Raw genomic sequence first — 26,419 nt, 5'->3', positions numbered from 1 at the left:
CAGTGTTTCCATGGCGAACACTGACCGGGGAAAAGTGAAGGACAGCTCTGGCCAGCTGTAAGATAAGCAGCTCCCCCTCCCAAACTGGGACACCTTCTGACAGAGAAATGCATTCCCTGAAAAGGGGGGAACATCTACAATCACATGGAGTGGGTGAAACCCGTGTGATAAATCATGTGTATTGGACACCTTTGATTGCCTCCCCTGTGCACTCCTCTGCATCCTCTGGGACTTTCCTTCCAAATAGCTGAGCCGCTTTCAGGAGCTGCCAGATAAAAACAATCAGCCTGCCAGCAAAATCCGTTTTTCTTCCCTGACTTCCCCTCCTCAACTGGAATGTCCCCCCAGCACTTGTCTGGGGTGTAGGATGGGCAGTGGGCAGTCCTGGAGCAGTGACAGGGAGAAGATCGAATCTCGCTGGCCCCAGGGAGGTCACGTCTCTAGAGGAAGCCTGGCAATAACCGGGATCGGATGGACACACACACCTGTATGTCTTTACTTGCCAGTAACCATCCAGCATTTCCCACCGTGTCATGGTCTTGGCCCAGGAATCTTTTTCTCAGTTTGCATTGTTCCCTTGACAAGTCCATGCCCATAGGTCACTAACTGGGAGGAGGTGGGGAGGGGAATAGCTCCTTCTGTCAGAGCTGATCTACACACACAAGTTGCACAACTGTAGTTATATGGAACCCCCCTAGTGTGGATGGACCTATCCCAGTTTGAATGTGCTTATACTAGCAGAACTATTCCTGTACAGAAAGGGGAATAACCTACACTAGTATAAGGCACCTTTATACTTTGTCCACACTGGGGATTGTACCAGTAGAACTATATATCAGTAAAAAGTCACCCCCCCAACCAACATAGTTTTACTGGTACAAAATCTGTGCATAGACCAAGCCTCAGAGAAACAGGACCGAAGGCCATTGCTCATCTCTTCCTTGGTTCCTTGTATCCCCCTTCTCTTTGTGTTCACGCAGGGGATCTGCAATCCACAGCGCCGGGGACCTTGCACACCTAAAATAAAAACCAACACCTGCTTCTGCTGTGACCTATACAACTGTGGAAAGTGAGTAAACTAAAAATAGCATTCAACATCCATGCTAAGAGCAAATATGGGATGCATTGGTTTGCTAGCGTTTAAAGAGGTTAGGGACTCCTACAGGATATGGTAGGAGCTATGTATAGTACTGGTTAATTATAGCTATTATAGACATAGATATTGCATTATTACTTCAGGTAGCAATCCTACCATATTATAATGGAAGTTAGATCATGTAATGCTGCTATAAGACAGTCTAGTCTTTCAGTATGTTCAAAAGGTTAATTACCAATCTGCTCCCCTGTGGTACCTTTTATCTGATGATCTCAACGTGCTACATAAATGTGAATGGGTTGAGCTGGGCACCTTCGCTATGAGGATGGCAAGTATTATCCCCACTTTACCAAATGGGAAAACTGAGGCTTAGAGGTTTAAGGGACGTGGTCAACTTAAAAACCCCAACTGAATAGTTTACAAGTTTAAAAATCATTTCAGGTATTACACCTGACACCCATATGCCCTGCCACATGTTGTGACTTGACCTGTTTTTTAAAATATGTGTTCTCTCCCCGGTGCTGTATGAAACAGCAGAAACACATAACCAGCACAAACTGATTATGAAGTGGGAGAGAGGTGCAGGAAATGTGAAACTGACTCAATTCAAAGTGCTGTCAAATGCACAAAGTCAGCAGTGAAAAGAGAGAACAGTTTTGTCTCTAATCTCTTCCAGCTACCGTAATCTTAGGCGCAAATAAAAATAGTCAAGGAATATTTTTCAGACAGAATTGCAATGTGTAAGTTGACTGTGTCCCTATAAAGCCAAAATTTTCAGCAGTGGTCTCTGGCTTTAGGTGTTTCTAGCTTTGGATCCCACAACTTAAGACAACCTTAGGGGGCTGATTTTCAGAAGTGCTGAGCGCCTGCAGGCCCCATGGATCTAAGATGGAGTTGTGGTTGCTTAGGGCCTCTAAAAATCAATCTCCCAAGGTGTCTCAAATTGGGCTCCTAACATTAGAGAGTTTTGCAAATGTTGGCCACACTGAGTTGCCTCAGATGATAAAGGGAGTCTGCAGCAGATCTGGGCATAGAACTCAGGACTGGGAGATTGGAGATCTAAGCTTTTATTACAACATTTTTTTCACCAATTTCAGAGCTGAGTGAATAATGGATTTTTGGGGGTTTGAGACTGAACCAAAAAAAATCCATTTAGATTAGAACCAAAACAAAATGTATTCTCTTTTTTTAATTTTTTTTTTCATCAAATCAAAAACCTCAAAAAGAGTTTGTTTCAAATCAATCAAAAGATTTTGGGTAATTTATTATTGTTGTTTCAATGTGGCTGTTTTGGGTTTGTTTGTTTTTTTAAATTGGCCAAATTTCAGTTTGGAACTGAATGTTGACTTAAAAAAAAAAAAAAATCTTGGCCACATTTGACCTGAATTCACAAATAATTTCAGAGCACCAAAATATATATATATATATATATATATATATAGGTGAAAAAATTGATTTGGCAGAAAAATGTACCAATTCCCCCAAACTCCTGCAGGGTTTGGACTTTGCCCCATTATTTGAATTTGTGTGTGACCATAAGAATCAAGTAGTTTGTGAGTACTGAGACCTGCATGTTCCAGATGCTTACAGTGCCCTAAACAGGATTCATTAGGCTCCACTATAGATTCATCTGGTTTACTTCCTGGCGTGGCAATCAGAGAGGAGTGATTATGGATTCAGGGCCATTGTGTTGGCAATGGCCCTCCTCCTGCCATATCCAAATCATGCAGATTTTTTTTATTTGATATTTTACGGGGAGGGGGAGCTTAATGTGCAAGATGAGATGTCTTAGATGAAATCTAAACGCAGGGTCCCGAGGGCTTACGGTCTTTACGTCCCGCGTAATCGTTATGTAACGTTGCTGGGTGCTGTAAGAGAGAAATTGAAATTGAAATTAATGGAGATATCCCATCTCCTAGAACTGGAAGGGACCTTGAAAGGTCATCGAGTCCAGCCCCCTGCCTTCACTAGCAGGACCAAGTACTGATTTTGCCCCAGATCCCCAAGTGGCCCCCTCAAGGATTGAGCTCACAACCCTGGGTTTAGCAGGCCAATGCTCAAACCACTGAGCTATCCCTCCCCCCTGTCGGTACTTCATCGATGGCAGCTGCTGTGCCGCATTTCAGCAGGGGAATGGGCTGGCTCGTGTGCAGAGGTTATCAGTCTGTAATGCACTGGGGAACGGTTGGATTGAAAGGCTCTGTGTAAACATCTGATGACATACATATAGAATATCAGCCTTTTACCAAACTTCACTTAAGTGACTCCAGGGTTCAATTCCCAACTCGGCTACTGTGTAGACTTGGTCAAGCTATGTGTCCTCTTTGTCTATAAATTGTCCCTCTATCAGATGGCTGTGGTAATGCTGACCGACCTCTCAGGGAGGGGTGAGAAATTTAAAGTGTGGACAGTGCTTTGAGATCAGTGGTGCTGTATTAGGACAGAGCATTTGGTTAATTATCTATTATTCTAGCAATAAGCAGCCCAGTGCTAACCGGAGGACATGTGGTAGAAATGTAAGAGGCAACTCCGAGATTGCAGCTTCACCCACCCATAACTCACTGACTTCAGTGACATTCAGGGGGGCTTGCGGGATATGTTTGCGTCACGGTGTATTCAAGCTGAGTATTCTTCACTGCCATGATCATGTGGGGAGATGTCAAAATTCAGGTCACAACATGATGAGCCTACTCCAGCAGGCCTTACCTGTGGAAACATCCCACTGATGTTGGGACCCCTGGTCCATTGCAGGAATGCATTCTGTGGTCCAGGTGGGCTTTTGGGGATTTTATTATACTGTTGTTTAATTCTTTTCTAATCCAGCAGAGTGGAAATTTCTGGTGGGTACTATGAATATATTGATGTCAGCAGCTGCCAGGATATCATTCACCTTTACCACTTGCTCTGGTCAGCGACAATTTTGAACATAGTTGGATTGTTTCTAGGGATCGTCACAGCTGCAATCCTTGGAGGCTTTAAAGACATGGTAAGATGATGCAGACTTCCAGAGAAATGAAAGGGATATGATCAGACAAGTTTAGACCTTCAAATGGAGGGTGTTCTTTTAAAATAGCCTTAAAAACCTCACTGGCAGTGATATTACAGTACATACAGGTGGTGGTTGTTTAAATATCCTTTACTATGTTTGAATCCAGATCATGCACCACTGTGCTTGTGCTGAGAAGAAGGAACTGCAATAACTATAAGTAGAAAGTGAAACTGACTACATTGGCGGATCTGACAACACTGTCTAAGCATAGGGAATTGCAAACGATTAACGAATAAGCACATGAAGAAATGTAAGATTAAGTCAGCAGTAACAATCTCCGCTTCCACCATGGAGGAATTCCCTTTTTAAATGAATATTTTGCCTGATGTCCCTTTTAAGAAGAAACATGTTTAGGTGGCTCTTAGGTTTATGAATTGTTTCAGAATTTTTACCATCACCATTATATTAATTTTACAGGATACTTACCGTTCAGTTCATCCAAAGGCTTCCCTTCTATCAAATTTCAGTTGTTGCCCCCAAAGCAAAGTAAAGGTCACCAGAATTTTTAACTAAGGACAAAATTATATTTTACTCTAACCTTGCTCTCAAACAGCTGAACAGTTTTGGATATCCACCTGATTTCTTCACTGTGTAAAACAGCTGAAGCTGGTTTTGGAGGGAAACCAGGTAAGATAATTTGTGCCTTGGAAGAAGATGGAAATACTGGTCTGACAATAAGTGGGACTTCAGCAGGCTTGAATAGGGCATGTGCTATGGCAGTGGTTTTCAAACTGTGGGTTGCAACCCAGTACTGGGTCGTGGAATGTGAGGCACTGGGTTGCAGTGGCTCTGGTCAGCACCGCCGACCCGGGCCGTTAAAAGTCCCATCAGCAGTGCTGCCCAGCTAAGGCAGGCAAGTCCCTACCTGTTCCGACACCGCGCTGCGCCCCGGAAGCGGCCAGCAGCAGGTCCGGCTCCTAGATGGGGGGCCACGGGGCTCGGCGCGCTGCTCCCGCTCCGAGCACCAGCTCCACACTCCCATTGGCCGGTTCCCAGCCAATGGAAGCTGGGGTGTGTGTGTGGGGGGATTGTGCCTGCGGCCGAGAGCCGCACGGAGCCGCTTGCCGCCTCTGCCTAGGAGCCAGACCTGCTGCTGGCCGCTTGCGGGGTGCAGTGTGGTCCACGGTGCCAGGACAGGCAGGAAGCCTGCCTTAGCACCCCCACTGTGCCGCTGACTGGGAGCCACCCGAGATAAGCCCATGCCCCAACCCTGTGCCCCAATCCCATCCCAGCCCTGAGCCCCCCCAAACCAACAGCCCCTTCCTGCACTCCAAACCCCTCATCCCCGGCCCCAACCCAGAGCCTCTGCTCCAGCCCGGAGCCCCTCCCACACCCCAAACCCCTCATCCCCAGCTCCATTGGGTCACAGGCATCAACAATTTTCTTCAACTGGGTCGCCAGAAAAAAAGTTTGAAAACCACTGTGCTATGGCATACACAGGGTCTTAAGTCAATGCTGCCTGGTTACTCTTTGAACAACCACCACCATTTCCATTAAATAGAAGGAGAGTTGAAAAGTCGCAGAAGCAAATTCATGTCTTTTCTGTCCTCTGTGGCTCATTTGGCATAATACTAAGTGAAAGGGATGGGACAGAGTTTGCTCCTCCAGATGATGTATTCCTCTTGCAGAATTTATAACATGCTCTTTATCCAATGTGCCTGATTTCAGAAGAATAGATTGTTCTACCCTCTCTTCAAAATCCATGAAAATCTTCCCAACCAAAATATGAACAAATATTGTCAAAATATGAGGGACATGCTTAGGTCACTGGTAAAGATTTGCCTCCTGGTCATCCATAGCTAAGTAGTATTGTTTCCTAAGCTCAGTCCAAACCATATGGACTATAAAGTATGCAAAGAGAGAAATACAGAATCATCTCTGAATTTTGCTGGAAGGAAGAGTTGTAATGTCCAATGCATTTTAATGCACTGGTGCAAACAAGAGATCAGCCTACTAGACTAACCAGTTTTTAAAACAGTTTCCTTCTCCCATTTGTGAAGCCCCATTCCGAAAATCCACTTCATTTGAGTACTAGTGTGGGATAGGCTTTGGCCAGTTTGTTCTGTTCATTCTTAAAGGAACACACTGAATAGCTAAAGAATGAATTGACTTCAGAGCAATCAGACTGAATTGCAAGTTGTTAATTCACCAGAACTTGGCTCTGAAATCAGTCACTGTTCCTTTAAATCACTTCTGCAGGCATGCAGGTGTCAGTTATCTGTGAGTGTGGGGCAGGTGCAGGTTAACCTTTGTGTCAGACTGTGTGTGTCTTTGTCTCAACAGACTCCCTCCCTTCCTACACTGAACTGTACAGTTGAAAACGCACATCCCTCAGTGTCCTATTACTCAAGGCCACAGGTGACTTCTTACAACACTTACTACCACAGCACTCCTCATCTGCCACCATACTCAGCGTATGACTTCCAGGTACGGCACAACAGACAGTAGCATTAAATAGATAAGAATACCCTAGCCTTGGAACCATGAAGGTCTCTCTTCCCCAGAAGGCTAGCTACAGAGGGTGCTAGAACTTCCCAGCAAACCTAAACCTTGTTCTTGAGCCCTGTATTTAAGTTTCACTAAGGGCATGTCCAGACTGCAGTCGCAGAGTGGAGTAGACGTACCCAAGCTAGCTTTCATCTGGCTCCACAAGTAATTACCCAGAGTTCCAGGGGGGCTTGTACAGCCCATGCTCAAGTGCACGCTGCCACAGCTTCACTAGATTAAAGCTAGCTCCAGTATGTCTGTGTGAGCTGCCACCACACCCAGTGATTTCAGTATAGCCGTACCTTCAGGCAGTATAGCCGAGCCTCTGCCTGCAGGGAAAGGTAACAAATTGTGCCTCTTTCAACCCTACTGTGACTCAAGGACCTCTTGATGCCCATGGGCAGAGGGCACAGGAGCACCCCGAGGTACAGAGATCCCCTGGGTCTGGTATCTACACTCTAGTCTGCCAAAGAAGGTCTCTAGTGAAAGCCTGCCATGCAAGTAATCATAATCATTGCAAGATGTATGTACGGAAAATATGTGAAGACTTTTGTGTATATATACTAAAAATTATGTTCTTTACGTCTGTGAGTTAAGGCGGGTCACCAGAAGTGGTCTATGTACTCCTGTCAGGCAAGGGGGAAGAGTCACTTATCTCAGTGTCATGGCTGGTCATGTTTAAATTGAGTATTGCACAGTTCGCAGTGGGCGACCATTGACTGAGCAACAGGCTAATCATTAGTATGTGGAGGCAGATGAATCTCTAGTGATTCCTTCAGGCTGTATGGAAAAGCCACCAGCAGGCTTGATCATATGAGAAGGGATCTCAGCTAAAGTAGTTTAAAACACTTGGAAAAGGACTTGGGGGTAAACTATTTTGTAGGAGATAGGGAAATGTCTAGTAAGTGAAGTTTAGGCTCTAGCCTTTGAGTTTGTTTTATGTGGAACCATTTGTTTCTAATATTCTTATTTGCCATCACTTGAATCTCTGTTCTTTGATGATAAACTTATTCTTGTTTTCACTACCTATCTATCTACTTTCTGTGTGTTAAGAGGAGCGGTGATCCTGAGCTGGCTCTTGCAAGGTGGCGTGAACTGTTCCTTTGGGAGTAGTGAGCCTGAGAGTTCTGCGATTAGACCAGGGATGAAGCACGCCAGAGGGATGCTCAGAGGATTCAGGGGTTGGAGTGTGCCTATTGCTAAGTTGTACAGAGAGAGTGAGGCCTGGGGGGACCTGGAAGGCAAGGCTATTGCTGCCCGAGACTGGTGGTTTCAGAGAGCTGGTCCGCAGCAGGCACAGAGAAGACTTCCTCATGCTAAGGCCAGGTGGTAGTGAGGTGCCTCCCAATGCTGGGTACCCCTGGGAAGTGTCACACGTGCCACGTGCTGTTAAGGGCCAAGCCGAGAGGTCCCTCAGAATAGGTTGTATTAGAACTTCATAATATGATCCTGCATGGTCCTCTATGTCCCTTCCCTATGGCCGGAGTATCCTCTGGAGCTGTGCCAGGACTCGGAACATTTGTGCTGTTGGGTTTAACAAGTGGATCCTTATTTATGATTAGTATTTTGGTGGCTTTTTTGATAATTTAAGAAAGAAGCTGCAATGTATGTTTCAAACCTTCCCTTGTCCTCAGTCTTCTCTATTTAGCAATAGCCCTCCAGGTTCTGTAGCCCCTCTGATGCTATCAGGTAACATCAGGAAGATTTTAAAGTGTTGAGTATTCCTAGGCTCAGGATTTTTAAGGCTTGTCACACGCATGTTCTGTACCAATTTCACTAGATCAGTGCCACCCCCCGGACTGTGGATTTACACTGCTATGAAAGGGCTACCTCAGGCTAGCTTATTTCTATACATTTACCAAACTAAACTATACTGACAAGAACCTTTCTAAGGCGCTGTACTGATGAATGTGCTATTCCTAAACTGGGAGAGTTTAATGGGTACAAAACCTGTGTGCAGACCAAAGGGAACGTTTTCACAAACACTGGAGTCCCATTTTCAGAAGTGACTTGGACACCGAGGAGACTCGGTCCCACTGATTTTCAATGAGACTTGAGCTCCTAAGTCACTAAGGGCCTTGGAAATTGTTCCCTCAGACTGTTCCAGTTTCTTATCTCTTTCTAGACCCTCCATAACTTTGCCTCTCCCTACTTACCCATCTCTGTCTCTCAGTCCCCTTCTCCCCTGGTGGCAGCCTCAGTGCCCCATTTGTCTGCATGTTCCATGAAATGTCTCTGCACCTTCTTCCACACTGCTCCCTCTGCGTGGAGTGTGCGGCCACTCCCCGCTCCTCGTTAAATCCCTCCCGAAGGACTGCATGTCTTCTGCTACAAGGAGCTAGCCAATTAACTCTTCTGCACAGTCACTCTATCACTTTGACCAGAAAACAAAGAAGCCAACGTTTCTAATAGAGCCTGGAACAGAACCCAGGTCTCCTGACTCCGTCTCCTTCCCTAACCACTGGCAAACTCTCTCCAACTCATCAGCGTGGCTGAGCTGAGTCTTTGTTAGTTTTTAGGCACACAAACTTCTAGGGGTTGGGTTGAGATTGTTTCATGCCAGGTGTGAGCCTAGACAGGCTTCTTGTGCTCCATGACAGTCCAATCACTTGAAACGAGCCATTTGCAATGGCAGTGGCAGCAGACCGTTGCCTCTCATCCCATTGTAACAGTCCTAGCACAAATGTAGCAGGCAGGAAACTGTCAGCCTCCGCATGAAAACAGCACCATGCTAGTCATTCACCTTGTATGTTGGGAAGGGTGGGGGGCAGGGAACGATCAGCTGGGAAAGGCTCATTCCTACAGCGCTTTGACTTCTGCAGGTAGCATGCCACGTTTGGTGCTGAAAAGAAAATGCAAACGAGGAGGTTGTTTCATCTCAGCAGCGGCCCATTCCGCCTTTTGTTCCTTTTAGACAGGGAGGAATCAAAAGTGCAGCCCTGTCAGTGGCCTGCTTCATTAATAAAATCCCACGGCTGGCTGGAGCCAAAATAAGCCAGGCCTACTCTACAGCTGCAACAAAGCCGGCTCTCCTCAAAGGCTCCTGGCTGTTGCTAGGCAGCAACACATGGGTGCTTTGTAATGTTTAAAACCCAAGGTTGTGTTCTCTAGCCAATACCACAGCAGCACCCGCCGCGGCTAAGTCACCCCATCTTTCAAACCTCGGAGTTTTGGGGGATTCAAACGGCTGAAACTTGGCAGGGAGGAGGGGCTTGGCCCTAATCAAGAGGTGAGGGAAAGCCGTTTTGCCATCTAAAAGTGTAATCAAAAACAGAAGCCTTTGGTTTCAGAGACTTTTTTGTGGACTCCCACAATCTGGACCACAGGGCTCCAAGCCTGCCTTTAATTCATGGCACAATATTTACACAATAAGCTGTAACAGATCTGTAATAGGGAAGTGAGATAGTCTGTGTGTATATGTGTGTATATATATATGACCTCCAATATAATTTTTTTTTAATTAAAGCAATTTTCACACAGACAATCTGCCCCAAAAGGCTAACCCCTATCTTCACACCCTATTGCTGCTTACACTTGAGTCCCACAAAGCTATAAATGCTCTTCTCTGACACACAATCAGGACACATGCGCTCATAGTATCTGCCTTTGCAGCACAATGCAAAGATTTTGTCCTCACCATAAGTCACTCTTGGCTCTCAGATTATTGCAAGGTACCAAGTAACTTCATCAGTATACGAGGTGCTTTCCAGGCTGCCCCAAAACATTCACGGTATAAAAGACAAACCAAAAAAAGGGGAGAGGTCCAAGTGGTAATTTGTTATATCTTGGCATATAATACAATTGTATGGTGCTCTGTTCGTTAAATGCTAAAACGTCTAGATTATCCCCAATCCTTCACAACCTCGCCATTATCGACCGGCCATGACCAGTTTCTTACAGATATCGCAGTAGAAGTGGGTCTTTGGAATGGCTCCGACTGCAAAGAGGGGAGCACCCAGAGCAGCCCAGGAAATGGTGCTCATGGATGAAAGCGTAGGGAATCTTGTGGGAGAAATGAATGACTGAAGTGTTGAGGCTTGCTTCATTGTGTCTCATCCCCTCTTCCTAACTGGTTTGTTTGACCTGTTTCTAGACAGATGACATGTTAACAATTTTCTAACAGTGTCAGTATTTTATGGTGGAATGCTTTAAAACCATTGTTTGCTATTTATATGAAGACAGTTTTAGGAGTAGAACTTATTTTGGCCATGTGCCCGTTTTGTTTTTCCAAATAAAATGCTTACTAAAATAGGAATAAGCCATGCTGCCTTCATCAATTTAAAGGGACACTACTGAGTAGCCTAGGAGAAATATGTAAGTTTTGTGAGACAAATTTGGTTTTACAAAATTGAAGTCGTGTTTCCCCTCCCCCTTAATTCATGTAAAAGCCAAACACACATACAGAAAGATTTGATTCTCGTTTGCAACCTAAACATTACAGCAGTGGTCTAATGTTTGAAAAACAAAGGATGAAATTGACTAGTCTGTGTTAATTGTGTAAGCTTAGTTAAGTGCATTAAGTAAAGAGCAGAAATGATGAAAGGGAAATCAAATTTAATTCTAAGTTTTAACAATCTTAAGCTCTTATCTTGCAAATGGTTACTCAGCTGCTTAACTTGACTTCAGTGGGGCTATTAATTTGAATAAAGTTAAGCATGTGTATAACAAGTGTTTGCAGGATCAAGGTGTAAAATATTAGGAACATCATACTGCTTGATAAAAACGTTTTGGTTTTTTTTTAACTGGCCACTCTCCCTTTCAGTGTAGGAGATTAAGAAATGCTTATTTACCTTGTATTCTTTTCAAGCTTGCTATTGACCAAAGTATTTGTCTCTCTTCTGTGCAGCATTCCAGTGTGTTTCCAACCTCCACGCCTTCTGGCCTTTCAGATGACCCCCAGTCAATGTCACCATCTCCAAGCTACATGTGGTCCTCCAATGCTCCTCCTCGCTATTCTCCACCATATTTTCCTCCTTTTGAAAAGCCACCACCTTATACGCCATAAAGAAAAAAATGTGCTGTTGAAATAATTGTGAACATTTTGTATTTATATTTTATTGGGGTGGGAGAGAACATTACAGAAGACAATATAAAATACTGGATTCTGTTCATTCTTGCAAGACTTATGTAGGGGTTTAACAACTGTGTATAGAGCAAGGATTATTTCATTGATGCTTACTAGTGTCAGTGACTAGCGGGTGACCTAAATTCAGGCCTCTGTTTTACAATATGATTCACAGTAGTCCTTGATTTTTAAGAGGTGCTACCTGGTCAGACTATTGATCGCAGTCTGCCATGCTTCATCTTGAGCTGAGCAGTCACCTGGATAAATATGGAGTGGGGTTAGCCAAAACCAGGAGTTGCCCCAGCCTACTCTTTTGCTCTAAAGGTGCGGGTGCTTGCAAATCAGCTCTGATGTTAATTTTGTTTGGCCTTTCGCTTCCTACTAGATGGACATTGCTGGGCTGTGGAATGTAGTTCACATCTTTCATTGCTTACAGTCTACATCCTTATCAAAGGAAAATCCAAAGAAGAGCATGAGTTTCTTAAAACATAATACAAACTGATGGAAAAATAATTCTATAGGATATGATGTTCTGTAATAGTCCAACAACTGGAATAGCGCCTGCTGAAAGAGAGAACTGCACTAGCCAGGCTGGCTTGGTTCAGGATGCATCATCAGGTAGGAGGTGTAATATTGAACAGAGTATTGTTAGTTCTGGTATGTATAAATAATATAAAAGTCACACCGTTTGGGTGGTTGTGTATCAGCAATTGGATTGCAGATATCTCCTAAATAGAAAGATGCAGTTTTCCGTGTTCTGCTAAGCAAAAGCATCCGACACTGTCCACAAGTCATTTCAGCAAAACCATGGGTTTTCCTTCTTTTGGTTGGGAAATTTTTATAGATTGTTTTGAGTCAGCACCCTGTATAAGAACTTTTTAGTGGCTGTATTACAAGCTGCATGTAATGAATTTCCACTATTTGTTCTCAAGATGTAAGTCTCTTGTGGATAAAATTCAACACCACGTAAATGATAGCCTAGGACAAAGCTGATAAGAATTTGCTGTTATTGTTGTGACTTTCTTTTAATCTTCAAATGATAATTGTGCTGATCTAGATTTCATGCAAGTTTTGCATGCATCTTGCATAACAAAAAAGATCCTTATTAAGTGGCACAATGCTCCTTTAAAGTGTGGATATTTGGCAACTTTCAGTTCAGAACCACTCACTCTGAGCATTCCATCTGTTTACTTTGGGGATAAAAATAAGGTATCTGCTTTTTGCTTGTTATACCGAAAAGGCTGGATTCTATTTCAGCTCCTGCACCTAAAGAAGTGTAAACTGTAAGGCTGCACCCATTTACAGCTGTGTCACCTCAATCCAGACAAAATGTAACGGAGAGCAAAATTCAGCTTGTAGAGTTTTATGCTGTTATGTGAGCCACAACGAATACAGTTGGACTTCAGATTGCAGCATCTTTCTACTTGCAACCTAAGCAAATGTGAGATGGGGTCAGAAAGGAAGATACGTGGGACCCACGATGTCATTTCCAGAGTACAACCACACTTTAATGTGCTGCTTTTAACCCTGTACATTTGCAAAGCATTTAGGCAGTTTTTTAGACTCATCCTTTCCCTGTCAGATACAAGTCCGTCTAGTCTCAAACTAAAGAGAATAAATTGTTCAACCAGAAGCAAATGTAGAACTTCTCTCTGACAACGAAATATTTCTTCTTAGAAAATGGTGGGAGGAGGAGAAATACATGCAAGATACTCACTGGATTTTAAGCAGTAGTGTATGCAGAACATGTTCCAGTAGACCCCCCCCTCCAACCCCCCATTATATATGGTTTAAAATACAGCTCCCGTAAGTTTGGGCACCAGAAATAAATTAGCACACTAATACCCCTTCTGTTCTAAATTAACCTCACAGCTGTTCAACTCAATCACATCTTTAAAAGAGACTTTGCATGCATATAAAAAAAAAAAGTGACAGCACCCATGGTACAACTCCCTGTGAGAAATATATTGCATAAATGTTTTAAAAAAAATAGTATTTTACTTCTAGAGCTTTGAAATAAAAGTTACAGTCCTAACCTCACCTGGACAATAGTATACCATTTGTGCCTATCTCTATTAAATAGGGCTACAAGGCATAGGGGTTTTGCAGGTCAGAACTAAGGCGCATTGCACAGTCATGAGGGGAGAAAAATAACGCAGTGCCAGAAAAAGGATCTTTGGAAGCAAGTGTATTGTTAGTACCTTTGGCCTGACAGAAGCAGAAAACCTAAGAAATTGTCAACGCTCTTTTTTCCAAACCTTTGAGCTTTTTATTAATTGTTATATGCTGGTATATTTAAGCAAAAGCTGCATTGCTGCTTTAAATTCATTATAAAAGGACAACTCAACATTAACATTAAAAGCATCATTGGGATTTTCTGTTCAACTACCTGTTTTCCTTCTGCTTCAACAACAGTATAAACACTGAACATAAATGCAATGTTATGCACTGTATCCATAATGTCTTATGAGAATGTAAAAATTACTACACATGTATCTTTTATTACTTCACAAAAGTAAAATAAAACTCTGTGACTTTTTTAAAATGTTTACAAAGTTGCAGTTTACATTTTAGCAGCTTTTCTGAGTATTAGTGTTGCAACCATTACACTGAAATTCCTTGTATGTAACCAGGAATTACAGAAAAAGCCAAGACCGCATTTGCTATTTTAGGGCCCAGAACTGCCAACCTTACTGGGCATGGTGCTTACTACCCTTGGTAGTCCCAGTGAAGTCACTGAGCCCTGGTTTTGTAAATTGTGTGTTGAAAGAACAAAATGTATCCTACGCATTTTATAGTTGTGGTAACTACAGTTCTGCAATCCTTATTCACCTGAGTAGTTCCATTGATTTCAGGGGGGTTACACTTATAAGTGCTACCCAGTATGCGCAAGGCTCTGTATCCTTTGTAGTCTGCTACACACAGAGAAATTCTGCTGAAGAACATTAAAATGGAAGACTTTATTTAAAACAGATGTGAATAATGTAATCAGTACAGTATCCCATTCACTTATTTTTATATTAAATTCAATAATTATGCTGGGCTTGATCCTGCACCACTCATGTCAGTGGGAGTTTTGCTGTTGACCCCAGCAGGAGCAAGTCCAATCCCTACATGAATGAGATGTTTTACTAATGTTCCTGATATTTTCTCCCCAAACTGTTTTTGACAAGTTTCTGAGTAGCTATGTTTTTCTTGTCAAATCCTTTCCCCACATCAGTTTTACTGTGCTGATTAGCACTTACTCATGCAAATAGTCCCATTGAGTTTATTGGGTCTACTCCAGTAAGTAAGTATGACTTATTAAGGGTTGCAGAATTAGACCCCATTTCAATACTAATTTGTCAACCAAAGTATCAATTATCTCAAGAACTGCAGATGGAAAAATCCCAAACCATAACCAATTAGAGATTAATTTATTTGCAGCTTCATTAAATATGAAGTCGCTGCACCAGGAGTTAACTGAAATACATCAGCTGAATAAGACAACAAGAAGTATACGTTTCTAGACCAGTGCAATCCAATTAGAAGTCAAGCAGAACACAAACTGGCTCAAAATACTTTTAGATGGTGCAGTTTACAATATGCACCGTTGTTCAGCTAATTCGCTTAATAAAAGAAACCTCTAAATTGCATAAATTTTTTTGAGAATTCACTGCTACCTTAAAAAGTCCTGCAGGAGACAATTATCAACATTCACTCATCTAAAGCTGTGTTTGTCATCCTTCTTGATCCCAGGAATTGGTTTGCTGCCTTCCTAAATTGTCTGGGAGACCTCAGGGGTGGGCGCTGGTCCACAAACCGGTCGCCGAGAAACACCAAGTGTCTCAGAAAAGTGGATTGCCCTTGAAAAGAAACATTCTGCACATCTCTAGAATTAAAACTTTTTATTTTTGCCATAGAAAGCTCTAAGAACTAGTATCAATTATCGGTTAATGAAAAGTAGAACACAACTTTAAAAACTATGTTAAGGAAAAGACTGTACAAGTATATACATTACAGTATTGGTAAAAATGAACAATGTTTCACACAGAACAGTTGATAGGTAACAGCTGTAGAACCCAATGTTCAATGTATACAGTTGTCAGCTTTTGCATCTTTGTATAAGCTGCATGCCTTAACAGTACAAAATAAATAAGCAACCTATCAATTTTGTTATCTCCGTATTTGTTTTATTTATATATTGGAATGCTGTGGTATGAATTCCCATAGGAGCCACACAGTGAGGACTCTTAGCCATCATTCTTACATTTTGTAGCAGATCAAAGTTAACTTTTATATTTGTAAAATGATGTGTAGGTTTGCTACGGGATCTCTGCTGAATGTTATAATAATATTTATATAAATGCATGTTCAGATTCAATTAGTGTAAATCCAATTTATTTTCCAGAGCCAATTGCTTAATATTTACAAAATGTTTTGGATTAAGTCAAACCGGAAGGTAATGATAAAGATTTTAAAAAAAAACAAAACAAAAACAAAACCCACCCTAAGTATAATAGCCAGAAATCTAAATATAAAAAACTATTGCCCCATAAAGAGTTTAAAAGAAGGGGTCTAACATGTTTCCAATCCAATAAATACTGGAAGTGAAGTTTAAAAAAAAGTTTATTTTACATGACCTCTGGATATCGACGCTCACTTCCAAGGAAAATAGAAGACAGACGCATGCAGGCCCGAGTCTTCTGGCAAAACGACACCTTTTGAACCACTAATTTTCCAGTTTTTTTTTCTAAAGAGACACCTTAGTAGGCACAGTTTAACTTAAGGTTTAAACCTTATCAGCAGCAAATATTGATAGCCATTCTTATTGGATATATATTTTGCAACGCAAGCTTAATTCCAGATGTGTCACACTAGGTTAATTTAGAATATACCCTCAATGTTTTTCATGATATGAAATTTTTATCTAGTACACAGTTAGGTAAGTCAGTACAACCTGTGCTATTATAGGCAATCAATATTTATTTCTTTGAAAGGATTGTGTGTAACTGCTGAAATGCCATCAATGAAACTCAAACAACATTCAACCTATCACATTTTAAAATATTCCCCTGATGCCCAAAGAGCAATTTTTATAAACATCTACACAAAATCAACCTATTTTATGATTTTGACAATGCACATAGTTTTGAATTAAATCCTAGTTCCTAATTTTAAAAGGGTAAATTTACAATATAAAAACATTTAGACATATTGTGTTCTTAGCCTAGAAAACAGAAGTGCTGCATACTATACCTAGTAGCTAAACAAATTCTCTTTTCCTCTTCCCATTATTACAAATACTGATTTCTGGTACCCGTTAATTATAGCTTTAATTATATTTGAACCATTTACCTTGAAATAGAACTTATCTTTCTGGAAATTTAAGATTGACGGTCATAAGGTGAAGAAATGTTGGTCTGAACATGAAATAAATGTTTTTTCTTAAAACATGAATATGAGAAGAAAAATCCTAAACTGTGATTTAGGTAAGAGATTTAATGAAAGGTTACTGATAACTAACACTATGCACAACAATTCTTTTCAGTCATCTATAAACCTCTGTTTAATTTTCATCTTACCATTTACAAAAATTCAACAAGTTACTAAATCAGAAATGCTAGACTATGTGACTGTGCTGATAGTACTGAAAGTAAACTAGCATTTCTTGTTCTAGTTGAACTTTTACTAAACTATTTTCCAAGTGCCTAAATATGTGCCAATTGCATGGGAAAGGAGGGATATTATTAAAACTGAAAATGAATATTGATATGCCTATGCCATGGAACCTATATAAACACATTTTAAAAAAAAAAAACTTGATTATTGATTTAGTCCTCCTGACAGCAACCCTTCCCATTGGGAAAAGTTTTCAGTACTTCATTAAAAATCTAGCTAAACAGGCCTGTAAAATCTGTAGTAGTCTCAGCTACAGAGCTGAGGCATCATTTACATTACTTCTCGGTTTCAGGAAGCATATTCTGCAGTCTTCTGCTAGGAAAAGTATTATAAAAATGTTTTAAATATCTGATCGAAGCCTTTTGCCATAATGAACAAAACAGGAAAGCAGCAACTCATTCTAAATAATCAGCATACTCTTTAATAATAAGAAGGTCTGACTTTATTCCTCAGGATTTTAAAAACATGCTGCAAAACTTGATCTTTCTCTTCAATGTTCTTTTTCGTCAATATCGTAGTTTGATATTTTTCCCCATTGCAAAAAAGAATAAAATATAATGGTCCAGCCACTGAATACTCTGCTTACCATATTGACACATATAAATAAATCTTGTTCAGTTTAACCCAAACTGAATTTTTCTTATCAGTATGAACATTTTCACAAAGAATTGGTTCATTTTGACCAGAAAAACAAAACTAAGATGCTGGTTCAAAAATACACTGCTCCAAACTAATGGATCAGTTAGTTTGGACCCTTGCAGTTATACACTATTCAGAGTTAATGTATGAGCAGTGGGATTTTTTAAAATTATGCCATATCCAAGAGGCTATGCTGAACATCTTATTGTGGTCTTGGTGTTAACATCTAAAGAGAATTCAGCATTAAAGTGCTAACATGAAAGAAAAAGTTTATGTAATAAATGTTTCAAGGTAGGGGAAATACCCCAATTTTAGAAGAAAAACAATGTTTCAAATTATTTAAAGAAACTGTACCTTGTCAAGCTATAACTTTCCTTTTTTTTTTTTTTTTAAATGAAAATTAATGAACTAGAAAAAACACTGACAGCTCCTTGGAAATATCTTATTCTGTATTCAAGTAAACTTTCAGATGAATTGCTACTACAAATGACTTGCAGCTACAAATAATCCATCTAAATGCTACCCTTTGATGACTTGGTAGAACAAGTAAACTTGTTTTCACGTTAACAATTTGTTTTACAATATTTTTAGCAGTTCATTTGAAACAGTTGCAGCTTTTCTATACTGAAGCTTTTTCAGCACTTAAAGCATTTCAGTAAGACTCTGGTATTACAAACTCAAATTCAGTACTACCCTCTGATAGATTTTGTTTAAAAATTGATTCACTTCCCTGCTGAATGAAAATATCATCCCAGGTCATTGGCTTGGTTGGAGGATTAGAAGTTGTTCCTTCAGCATCATCTTTTCCTGCACCAACACGATAAACAAGTCCATCCTCATTTATTACAGGTATACTGCTTGAACGATCAGTAATATATGCATATTGTCTGATCTGTAAAGACCTGCAAGGATGCAAACGATAAAGCTTGGTATCTCCAGAAGGGTCTTGACTATGAACTGATCTTATATGTGAAGCCATAACCTGATAATTGATGAAAGATTTCCCACATGTCAAGCATTGGTACCTTCGCTCACCAGTGTGGTGAATTTCATGTTTTGTACGGTATTCTGCAAGAGGGAAAACTTTTTCACAGTATCGACATGGATACTTCTTCTCCCAGGAATGAACGTTAAAGTGTCTCCGCAAACTTGTCAGACATACATAGGATCTCTTGCATACAATACAAATGTAGTAGACCCTTCCATCCACTATGAGCTCATAGTGATCATCATGTTTTAGCTTCATGCGTTTTCTGTTTGCAGGATCATCACCAGATGTTCTAGGCATCTCGTCAAGTTTGACTTCTCCTTCATCTGGATCATCTTTTACAGGAATTACTATGTCATATGTATCTTCACCAATATTTGCATAAACCTTACAACCTGTTGACAAGCCTTCTATTTCAGTAGCTGTATCTAAAGTTATGATCTTTTGACCTTCCATCACATGTTTTGATGCTACACCCGCAGAAGGATCCTTGTTGCTTCCAGTAAGAACATCTGAGATTTTTATTTTAAACTCCCCAGGTTTGGAAGATGGTTCCTGTGGAAAAGTAACAACCTGTTTTTTCTGTACACCTGATCCTTCAAACGCCGCTACTTTGGGGGGAGAAGATTGCTGAACCAAAGAGCTGCTACTGACTGAACCTGGACTAGATGAGCTAATGATATCATCATCTTCCACATCCTCCTCCTCTTCTTCTTCCTCATCAACAGCATTTGTTTCCATTTCAGCTAAAGACTCATTATTAGATGGCTGTTGGTTCTCCCCAAGCAAATTAACGGTAGGAGACACGTGTTGTTGATGTGAGGAACTGACACTTAGTGATGAATTAAGTTGAGACTGATTTAGCAAAATGATGTTGGGAGTCAAATGCTTTGGAGTTGAAGAGTCAAGTGATTCAGCACTAGTTTGTGTTTGGTTTGGACTTGGTTGGTTGGCAGAGGAAGTGAGTTTTTGAGTTGCTGCAATACTAGTTAGAGGGAGAGATCCACCAGTGCTACAGGACGTTTGGTCAGAAACCGCAGCAGGATTTGGGCAAGGCTGGCTCTGTGCCACTGCACCGGTCTCTGGAGAACGCTCTTTCGCAGGCACAATTTCAGAGCAAAAGATCACATCATCATCATCGTCTGAATCACTCACTGTAATTTTTGTAGTTTCATATTCTTCACCATGTAAGGAAAATGATTCTGTTATAACAGGCATCCCACCAATTACATGTTGACTCACATGTTTTGTTGGGGATATTTGTGTTTCAAGACTCTCTTGATCTGAGCTAGAAGGTAAAGTTTCTGAAGTACCATCCTGGATGCCACCAGATAGGCTTTTTACTTGTGACAGAGGTACACCCAGTTCTGCTATAAATTTAACTCCTAGTAATTGCCCTGATTTAATCAACTCATCAAGTAAGTCTGATCGAACTCGGATTATTTTTGAGCTATATATATAGTTGAGTATTTCTGCAAAAATCTCTGCTCTTATAAAGCTCAGTTCCACCACTTGCCCAGCAACTGAGAAAAGCTGGTGAAAATATGTGCTAGAAGCAGAAAGAACATTTCTGTGGGCTCGAAATTTCCGGTCCTCCACGATGACAGTAACGTCACAAAAAAGTCCATGGTCACGTTGTTCATTCAAAGACTGGAGTAGCATACCAGAGTACTGGGTGTCTGTTGCAGAAATCAGTTTTTTTCCCTCCATTCCTTCAGAAAGAAAAGTAAAAAGAACCATGTTAGTTTACAGAATTTATAACATTTTCAGCTGCAGTACAGAATCCTCACATTCAGAATTTTTTGTTTTCCCCCCGTCCAAACTAAGTCTTATTTCTGAAGCATTGTCTACACTTAAAATTTATACCAGCATAGCTATGTCAGTCAAGGGTGTGAAAAAAACCACACCCCGACCAACATACCTATGTTGACAAAACCCCAGTGTAGGCACAGCTAACGTCATCTGGGGAGGTGGTGTTCCTACAGTGACAGAAAAACTCTGTCAGAGTATGCTGCCACTACACTAGAGGGCTACTCATAGCTATATACCAGTATAGGTTTAGCAGTGTAGACAAAGTCTGATTCCCACTGATAAACGGTCCATATACTGTATTGCTTGTAAGTTTAATGATTTCTGCTACTTGTTCTCCATAGCTGTAAATACTGTATATCCAAAGGTCTGTGTTCAATAAAATGAGAGACTCAACTGAGTAATAACCAACAAAGTGTTAGCTGGAGACACCATTAACTTAAGGTCAATGTCAGATCAACATAATCAAGATTTAGGCTCTGCAAAGCTAAAGTTAAAAAAAAAAAAGAAATTAGTTTTTTTTTTTTTTATAAATGTTTCACATGTAAATATAAGCAACCATGCAAAATTGTCCTGAGTTAATTACAAGCCCAGCTAACAAAATTATGCATGTGCTCTTTACCACAGTGACTGATTCTAATGAAAAAGATATGGATATTTTACTCCCTGTCCAAAAAATCAAAAAACAAAAAACTTACTTGCCCCTTGTGAGCAGAAATTTGCAAGGCTACGCTACAATGTTTGCAACCCAGATACTGCAGCATTATGCTAATGAAGGAGAGCCAGAAAGTGAAATCAACAGGTCTATTTTCATCTCCCAATACAATATTTCAGTACAATGCAAAACCATTAGTACAGTGAAAAGGAAAGAAGGTATTTTAAATGATTTTATAAATTAAAAACACAGTTGGCAAGGAAACAAATGTAATGTCAATTTTTACCCTGTCAGGTCCCTTTACATAGAGAGAATGTCATTTTAGAAGTGGGTTTATTTTAGATAAAATATTAGATATTAATTACAAACATCAAACTACTTAAAATGGGAGGTGATTGACTGTTTATCACTATAAAATATTGATAATTACTGACCCAATGTTAAGCAAATTTCATGTTCCTTCTTCACTGTAGGTCACTTTGCAGACAATTACATAGTAATTTCTTTTTCAAAAGAATTAGCACAAAAATAAGTACTGTAACTTTAGAATGCTACTTCTTTGGAGAAGAAAATGTAGATATCAAACAACTTTACTTCAAAGCTACTAAATATAACTTGGCTTTCCAAAAATTAGTTGGCTTGCAAGTAATATTGTAGCATTATCAGGACTATCATTATGACATCTTGTTTTTATTGCAAAAAGAAATAGGAACTTTTTGGTTTAAAAACAATACTAATTAAATATCAATTATTTCCTTTTATGGTGTCAAGCAATTTCAAAATAACACAAAAGATACTATCCCTTAAAAATGGGTATACTCTGAGCACTCTGCCAACAACCTCAGCCTCTTAATTGTGGGAATTCAAACACTTATGTTTTAAATAAAAATCTCTACATGTCAATGGAGCGAAAGGTTCAGTTGCCTCCTGCCTGCTCAGAGTGCAATTTAAGCAATACAAACAGAAAGAATCAAATACACTGTGGTTTGTCTGTCTAGATAGCTACTGCAACAAGAATCAGCCCTGGGGAAGAACCAAGGGCTGCAACACAACCATTTTGAAAGAGGAGTGGGGGGGGAACCCAGTAGGAAACAAACATGGGGGATTAGACTATGTATTAACTGAAAACCCCTTTTCAATAGTCCCATCAAGAAATATTAACAATGCCTTGCCAATAAGTCTTTATAATATAAAATATTCTTAAAATGCAGGTGATGCAAGTATCATGGAGGCAAGGAAAGACTTCAAGGTTAAGGAGCAGATGATTAGTAGGGGAGCAGCTTGCTAGACTTCCACATGCAGGAGCGTGCATGTTTGATTGCATTGTTGTGCCTTCCAGGAGTGGCAGCATGAGAGGACAGGACACAGAAGGAGATAAGTAGTAAAACTCTCAGATGTTAGGGTACTGCAGGTGTGTGAGCAAAGAGGGAGTGCGGAGGTTGCAGGCAGCAGCATGAAAAGGGCGAGGACAACAATGCATGGTAATGGTGGCAGATGAAGGGGTGGGAGCAGCTGCATGGGATGGGGTGGGGATTGTTGTGCCTGGAAGCAACATGGGGAAATAAAAAGACACCTCAAACTAGCAGATTAGGGAGACAACTGCTTTAGCAGGGGAGGTGGGAAGACACACCTCCGTGAATATTAACTAGAAGATTAAACAGGGGGTTGAACTTTTGTTCCTTATAGCAAGAAGGGTGGGAATGCTGTGTATAGTGTTAACTAGTTGAGGATTAAGGGGGATTTGTATTTATACAGGAACTGTAGAGGGGAGATAAGGCAGAGCATATAAGGAGAGCTGCACTGTTGTCACTTTTCAAAGGGGAAGTGTGTGCACTTTAATTACAGAAGACTAGAAGGCTGAGCTTGGGGAACTGTGGGTGCCATATTGTCGGACTAAGTATAGGGGTGGATACAGGAGAGCTGCTATGATTCAAGGGGATTGTGGCTTCGATAGTGGGGCAATATGAGGATGTATTCCCCACAATCACTGTTCCAATACGCAACCCAATTTCTGACTTCAATATTAAGCCTTAAGTAAGAGGGTTGGGGGTTAGATATTGGAGGCTGGATATCACAGGTATACGGAGTATGTGGGGGAGCTGGTAACTGAGGTAGCTGTACATGGGGTGTTTATATAAGGCTGTGAGGCTGGAGGCCAGATATTGGGAGCCAGGCGAAATATTGTGAGGAGAGTATTGGAGGCTGGAAGTTTGGGTAGTAGGGACTAGACATGGGGTATGTATGGGGCTGGACAGGGAAGGGACAGTGAGGTGAGCTATTGGGGGGCTGGGTAGGAAGTATATAGGGGCAGCTGGGGACACAATGGCATACGGGGGGATATTGAGGGGCTGGGTAGGGGCGTGAGGTGGGATTTAGGTGGGACACAGAGCACTGATAGGAATGGTGCGGTGGGTTCTAGGTGGAGGGCTGGGGGTGGGGCATGTGAGGCTGGGTAAGAACAGTAAGGTAGGGTATGGGAGAGGGCAGACAGATGGGCTTTAAGTGGGGGAAGAGGGAGGACAGGGAGGTGGGATCTAGATGGGGCCTGGGGGGCTGGAGACTGGGGGAGGGCAGGGAGGTGGGATCTAGGCAGGGCATGGGGAGCTGGGTAAGAGCAATGAGGTGGGATCTGTGAGGGGCTCGGGGGTGGGATCTAGGGAAGCGTGGGGGGGCTGGGATCTGTGGGATGCAGGGGGATGTGTGAGGCTGGGTGAGGAGGGATGTCTGAGGGGGCAGGGGTGCGGGATCTAGGCAGGTGTGGGGGGCTGGGTAAGAGGGGTGAGGGAGGATCTGTGGGGGGTTGAGGCAGGCATGGGGGGGGTTGGGAAGAGCAATTAAGTGGGATCTGTGGGGTGCTGGGGGACATGTGAGGGGGGGGTGGGATCTAGGCAGGAGTGGGGGGCCAGGTAAGAGCGGTGAGGGGGGATCTGGGGGGGCTGGGGCAGGCACATGGGGGGTTGGGAAGAGCGGTGGGGGAGGATCGGGGGGGCAGAGGGACATGTGAGGCTGGGGGGGATGGGATCGAGGTGGGCATGGGGGTCCGGGTAAGAGCAGTGAGGGGGATCTGTGGGGGGCTGGGGCAGGCATGTGGGAGGTTGGGAAGAGTGGTGAGGGGGATCTGTAGGGGGCTGGGACAGGCACGTGGGAGGTTGGGAAGAGCAGTGAGGGGGATCTGTGGGGGGCTGGGGTAGGCATGTGGGGGGCCAGGTCAGAGCGGTGAAGGGGGATATCTGGGGGGCTGGGGCAGGCACGTGGGAGATTGTTAAGAGCGGTGAGGTGGGATCTGTGGGGACCTGGGGGACATGTGAGGCTGGGGGGAGGGATCTAGGCAGGTGTGGGGGGCCGGGTGAGAGTGGTGAAGGGGAATCTGTGGGGGGCTGGGAGACATGTGAGGCTGGGGTAGGGGGATCTGTAAGAGGCAGGGGGGTGGGATTAGGCGGGCGCAGGGAGTGGGTAAGAGCAGTGAGGGGGATCTGTGGGGGGTTAGGGCAGGCACGTGGGGGGTTGGGAAGAGCGGTGAAGGAGGATCTGTGAGGGGCAGGGGGGACATGTGAGGCGGGGGGCGGGTAAGAGCGGTGAGGGGGGATCTCTGGGGGAAGGGAGATCGAGGCAGACGTGGGGGGCTGGGTAAGAGCGGTGCGGGGGGATCTGTGGGGGGCAGGGGCAGGCACGTGGGGGGCTGGGTAAGAGCGGTGGGGGGGATCTGTGGGGGACTGGGGGACATGTGAGGCTGGGGGGTGGGATCTAGGCGGGCGCGGGGGTCGGGTAAGAGCGGTGGGGGGGATCTGTGGGGGGCTGGGGGACATGTGAGGCTGGGGGGTGGGATCTAGGCGGGCGCGGGGGTCGGGTAAGAGCGGTGGGGGGGGATCGGTGGGGGGCTGGGGGACATGTGAGGCTGGGGGGTGGGATCTAGGCGGGCGCGGGGGTCGGGTAAGAGCGGTGGGGGGGATCTGTGGGGGGCTGGGGTAGGTGGAAGCTGGGGGGGGGGGGGCTGGGGCGCTTTCCGCCCGGGGCGGGGGGGCGGCTCTGGCTGCTCCCCGCTGCCCAAAGCAGCAGCGAGGCCCGGGCCGGCCGAGTGGGGGGGCGCGAGCCGGTGCCGGGGGGAGGGGCAGACTCTGCCCACACAAAGGGGGGAGCCGCCGCCGCTTCCTGGTTCATGCGAGGGAAGCAGAGCCGCCGCCGGGGAGAGGGGCCCCCCCGGGGGCGGCGGGCCGAGGCCGCGGCGTGCGGGAGGGTCCCAGGTACCTGCGCTCCGAGAGCCGCGCTCCTTCCGCCAGCAGACAACGGGCACCAGCTCGCCAGCAGCCGCGGCCCCGCCCGCCGCCGCGCCACCCCCGCCACGCGGCCGCCAGGGGGCGCTGTCCCGCCGCCGCCGCGCTGCCTGCCCGCCCAGAGCGCGCTCGGCACCCTTCGGAGCCCGCCCCGAGCGCCCTCGGGCCCGCTCGGCTGCTCCCGGAGCGCCCTCAGCCCCGCGCCGATGGGAGCCCGGGCCGGCGGTACAATCCGGCATCGGCCCCGGAAGGGAGGCCCCAGGCCGGGCCTTGACTTGCCCGGCCTGGCTGGGCCCTGGCGCGGGGCGTCTCTAGCACGTGGGCCGTCCCCCAGCCCAGCCCTGCCAGCTGGGGCAGCGCCCGCCTGGCGCGGGACCCTGCCCTGGAGTGACCAGCTGGCAGCAGTGAAACACCGGGACTTTTCCGGGGGCGGGGAGTTGCCCATATAAGACAAAGCCCCTGATATCGGGATGTGTGGTCACCCACCGCCAAGGGTGCGGCACTGCCAGGCTGCTGCTGGCTCTCTGCGGTAACCCTATAAGGAGGCTTGGGATGGGGCTTTTGGCCTCTGGTAACCACCGCCCCATCAGGAATAGGGTGAGCACCTGGGCCTTATTTTAAGGGACTGTCCTTCATTTCATTGATTGGTCCCTTCCGGGTGACCCTCGGGTTGCCAGCCCTCCAGGATTGGCATGGCGT

General features: G+C 43.7%; 2 protein-coding genes across 4 annotated transcripts in view; one reads left to right on the top strand and one right to left on the bottom strand.

Annotated features, from left to right (window-relative positions):
• Positions 1-11,637, top strand: part of TMEM255A (transmembrane protein 255A) — a 53,393-nt gene extending 41,756 nt beyond the window's left edge. Inside the window, exons 6-9 of one of the 3 annotated variants that reach the window (XM_065410783.1) lie at positions 901-1,069; positions 3,920-4,082; positions 6,429-6,572; positions 11,479-11,637. In XM_065410783.1, coding sequence (XP_065266855.1) covers positions 901-1,069; positions 3,920-4,082; positions 6,429-6,572; positions 11,479-11,637 — 635 coding nt within the window. The remainder of the gene's footprint in view (positions 1-900; positions 1,070-3,919; positions 4,083-6,428; positions 6,573-11,478) is intronic. The other 2 variants (XM_065410784.1, XM_065410785.1) reach the window with 2 other exon arrangements.
• A 6,845-nt stretch (positions 11,638-18,482) lies between these two features.
• On the bottom strand, positions 18,483-25,746 carry ZBTB33 (zinc finger and BTB domain containing 33). The gene is made up of 2 exons (XM_065410782.1): positions 25,695-25,746; positions 18,483-20,697 (listed from the first exon to the last, which is right to left on the bottom strand). Exon 2 carries the CDS (start codon positions 20,693-20,695, stop codon positions 18,650-18,652), a length of 2,046 nt encoding a protein of 681 aa, XP_065266854.1. The 5' UTR covers positions 20,696-20,697; positions 25,695-25,746; the 3' UTR covers positions 18,483-18,649.
• Between the last annotated feature and the right edge of the window lie 673 nt (positions 25,747-26,419).

This window comes from Emys orbicularis, chromosome 9 (genome assembly GCF_028017835.1).
Source record: "Emys orbicularis isolate rEmyOrb1 chromosome 9, rEmyOrb1.hap1, whole genome shotgun sequence".
Lineage (NCBI taxonomy): Eukaryota > Metazoa > Chordata > Testudines > Emydidae > Emys > Emys orbicularis.
Note: the sequence above shows the minus strand (reverse complement) of the source record. Positions and strands in the feature narration are given on the sequence as shown.

Coding starts and splice junctions, on each gene's coding strand:
- ZBTB33 (XM_065410782.1), bottom strand. CDS start 20,695: ATGGAGGGAAAAAAACTGATTTCTGCAACAGACACCCAGTACTCTGGT.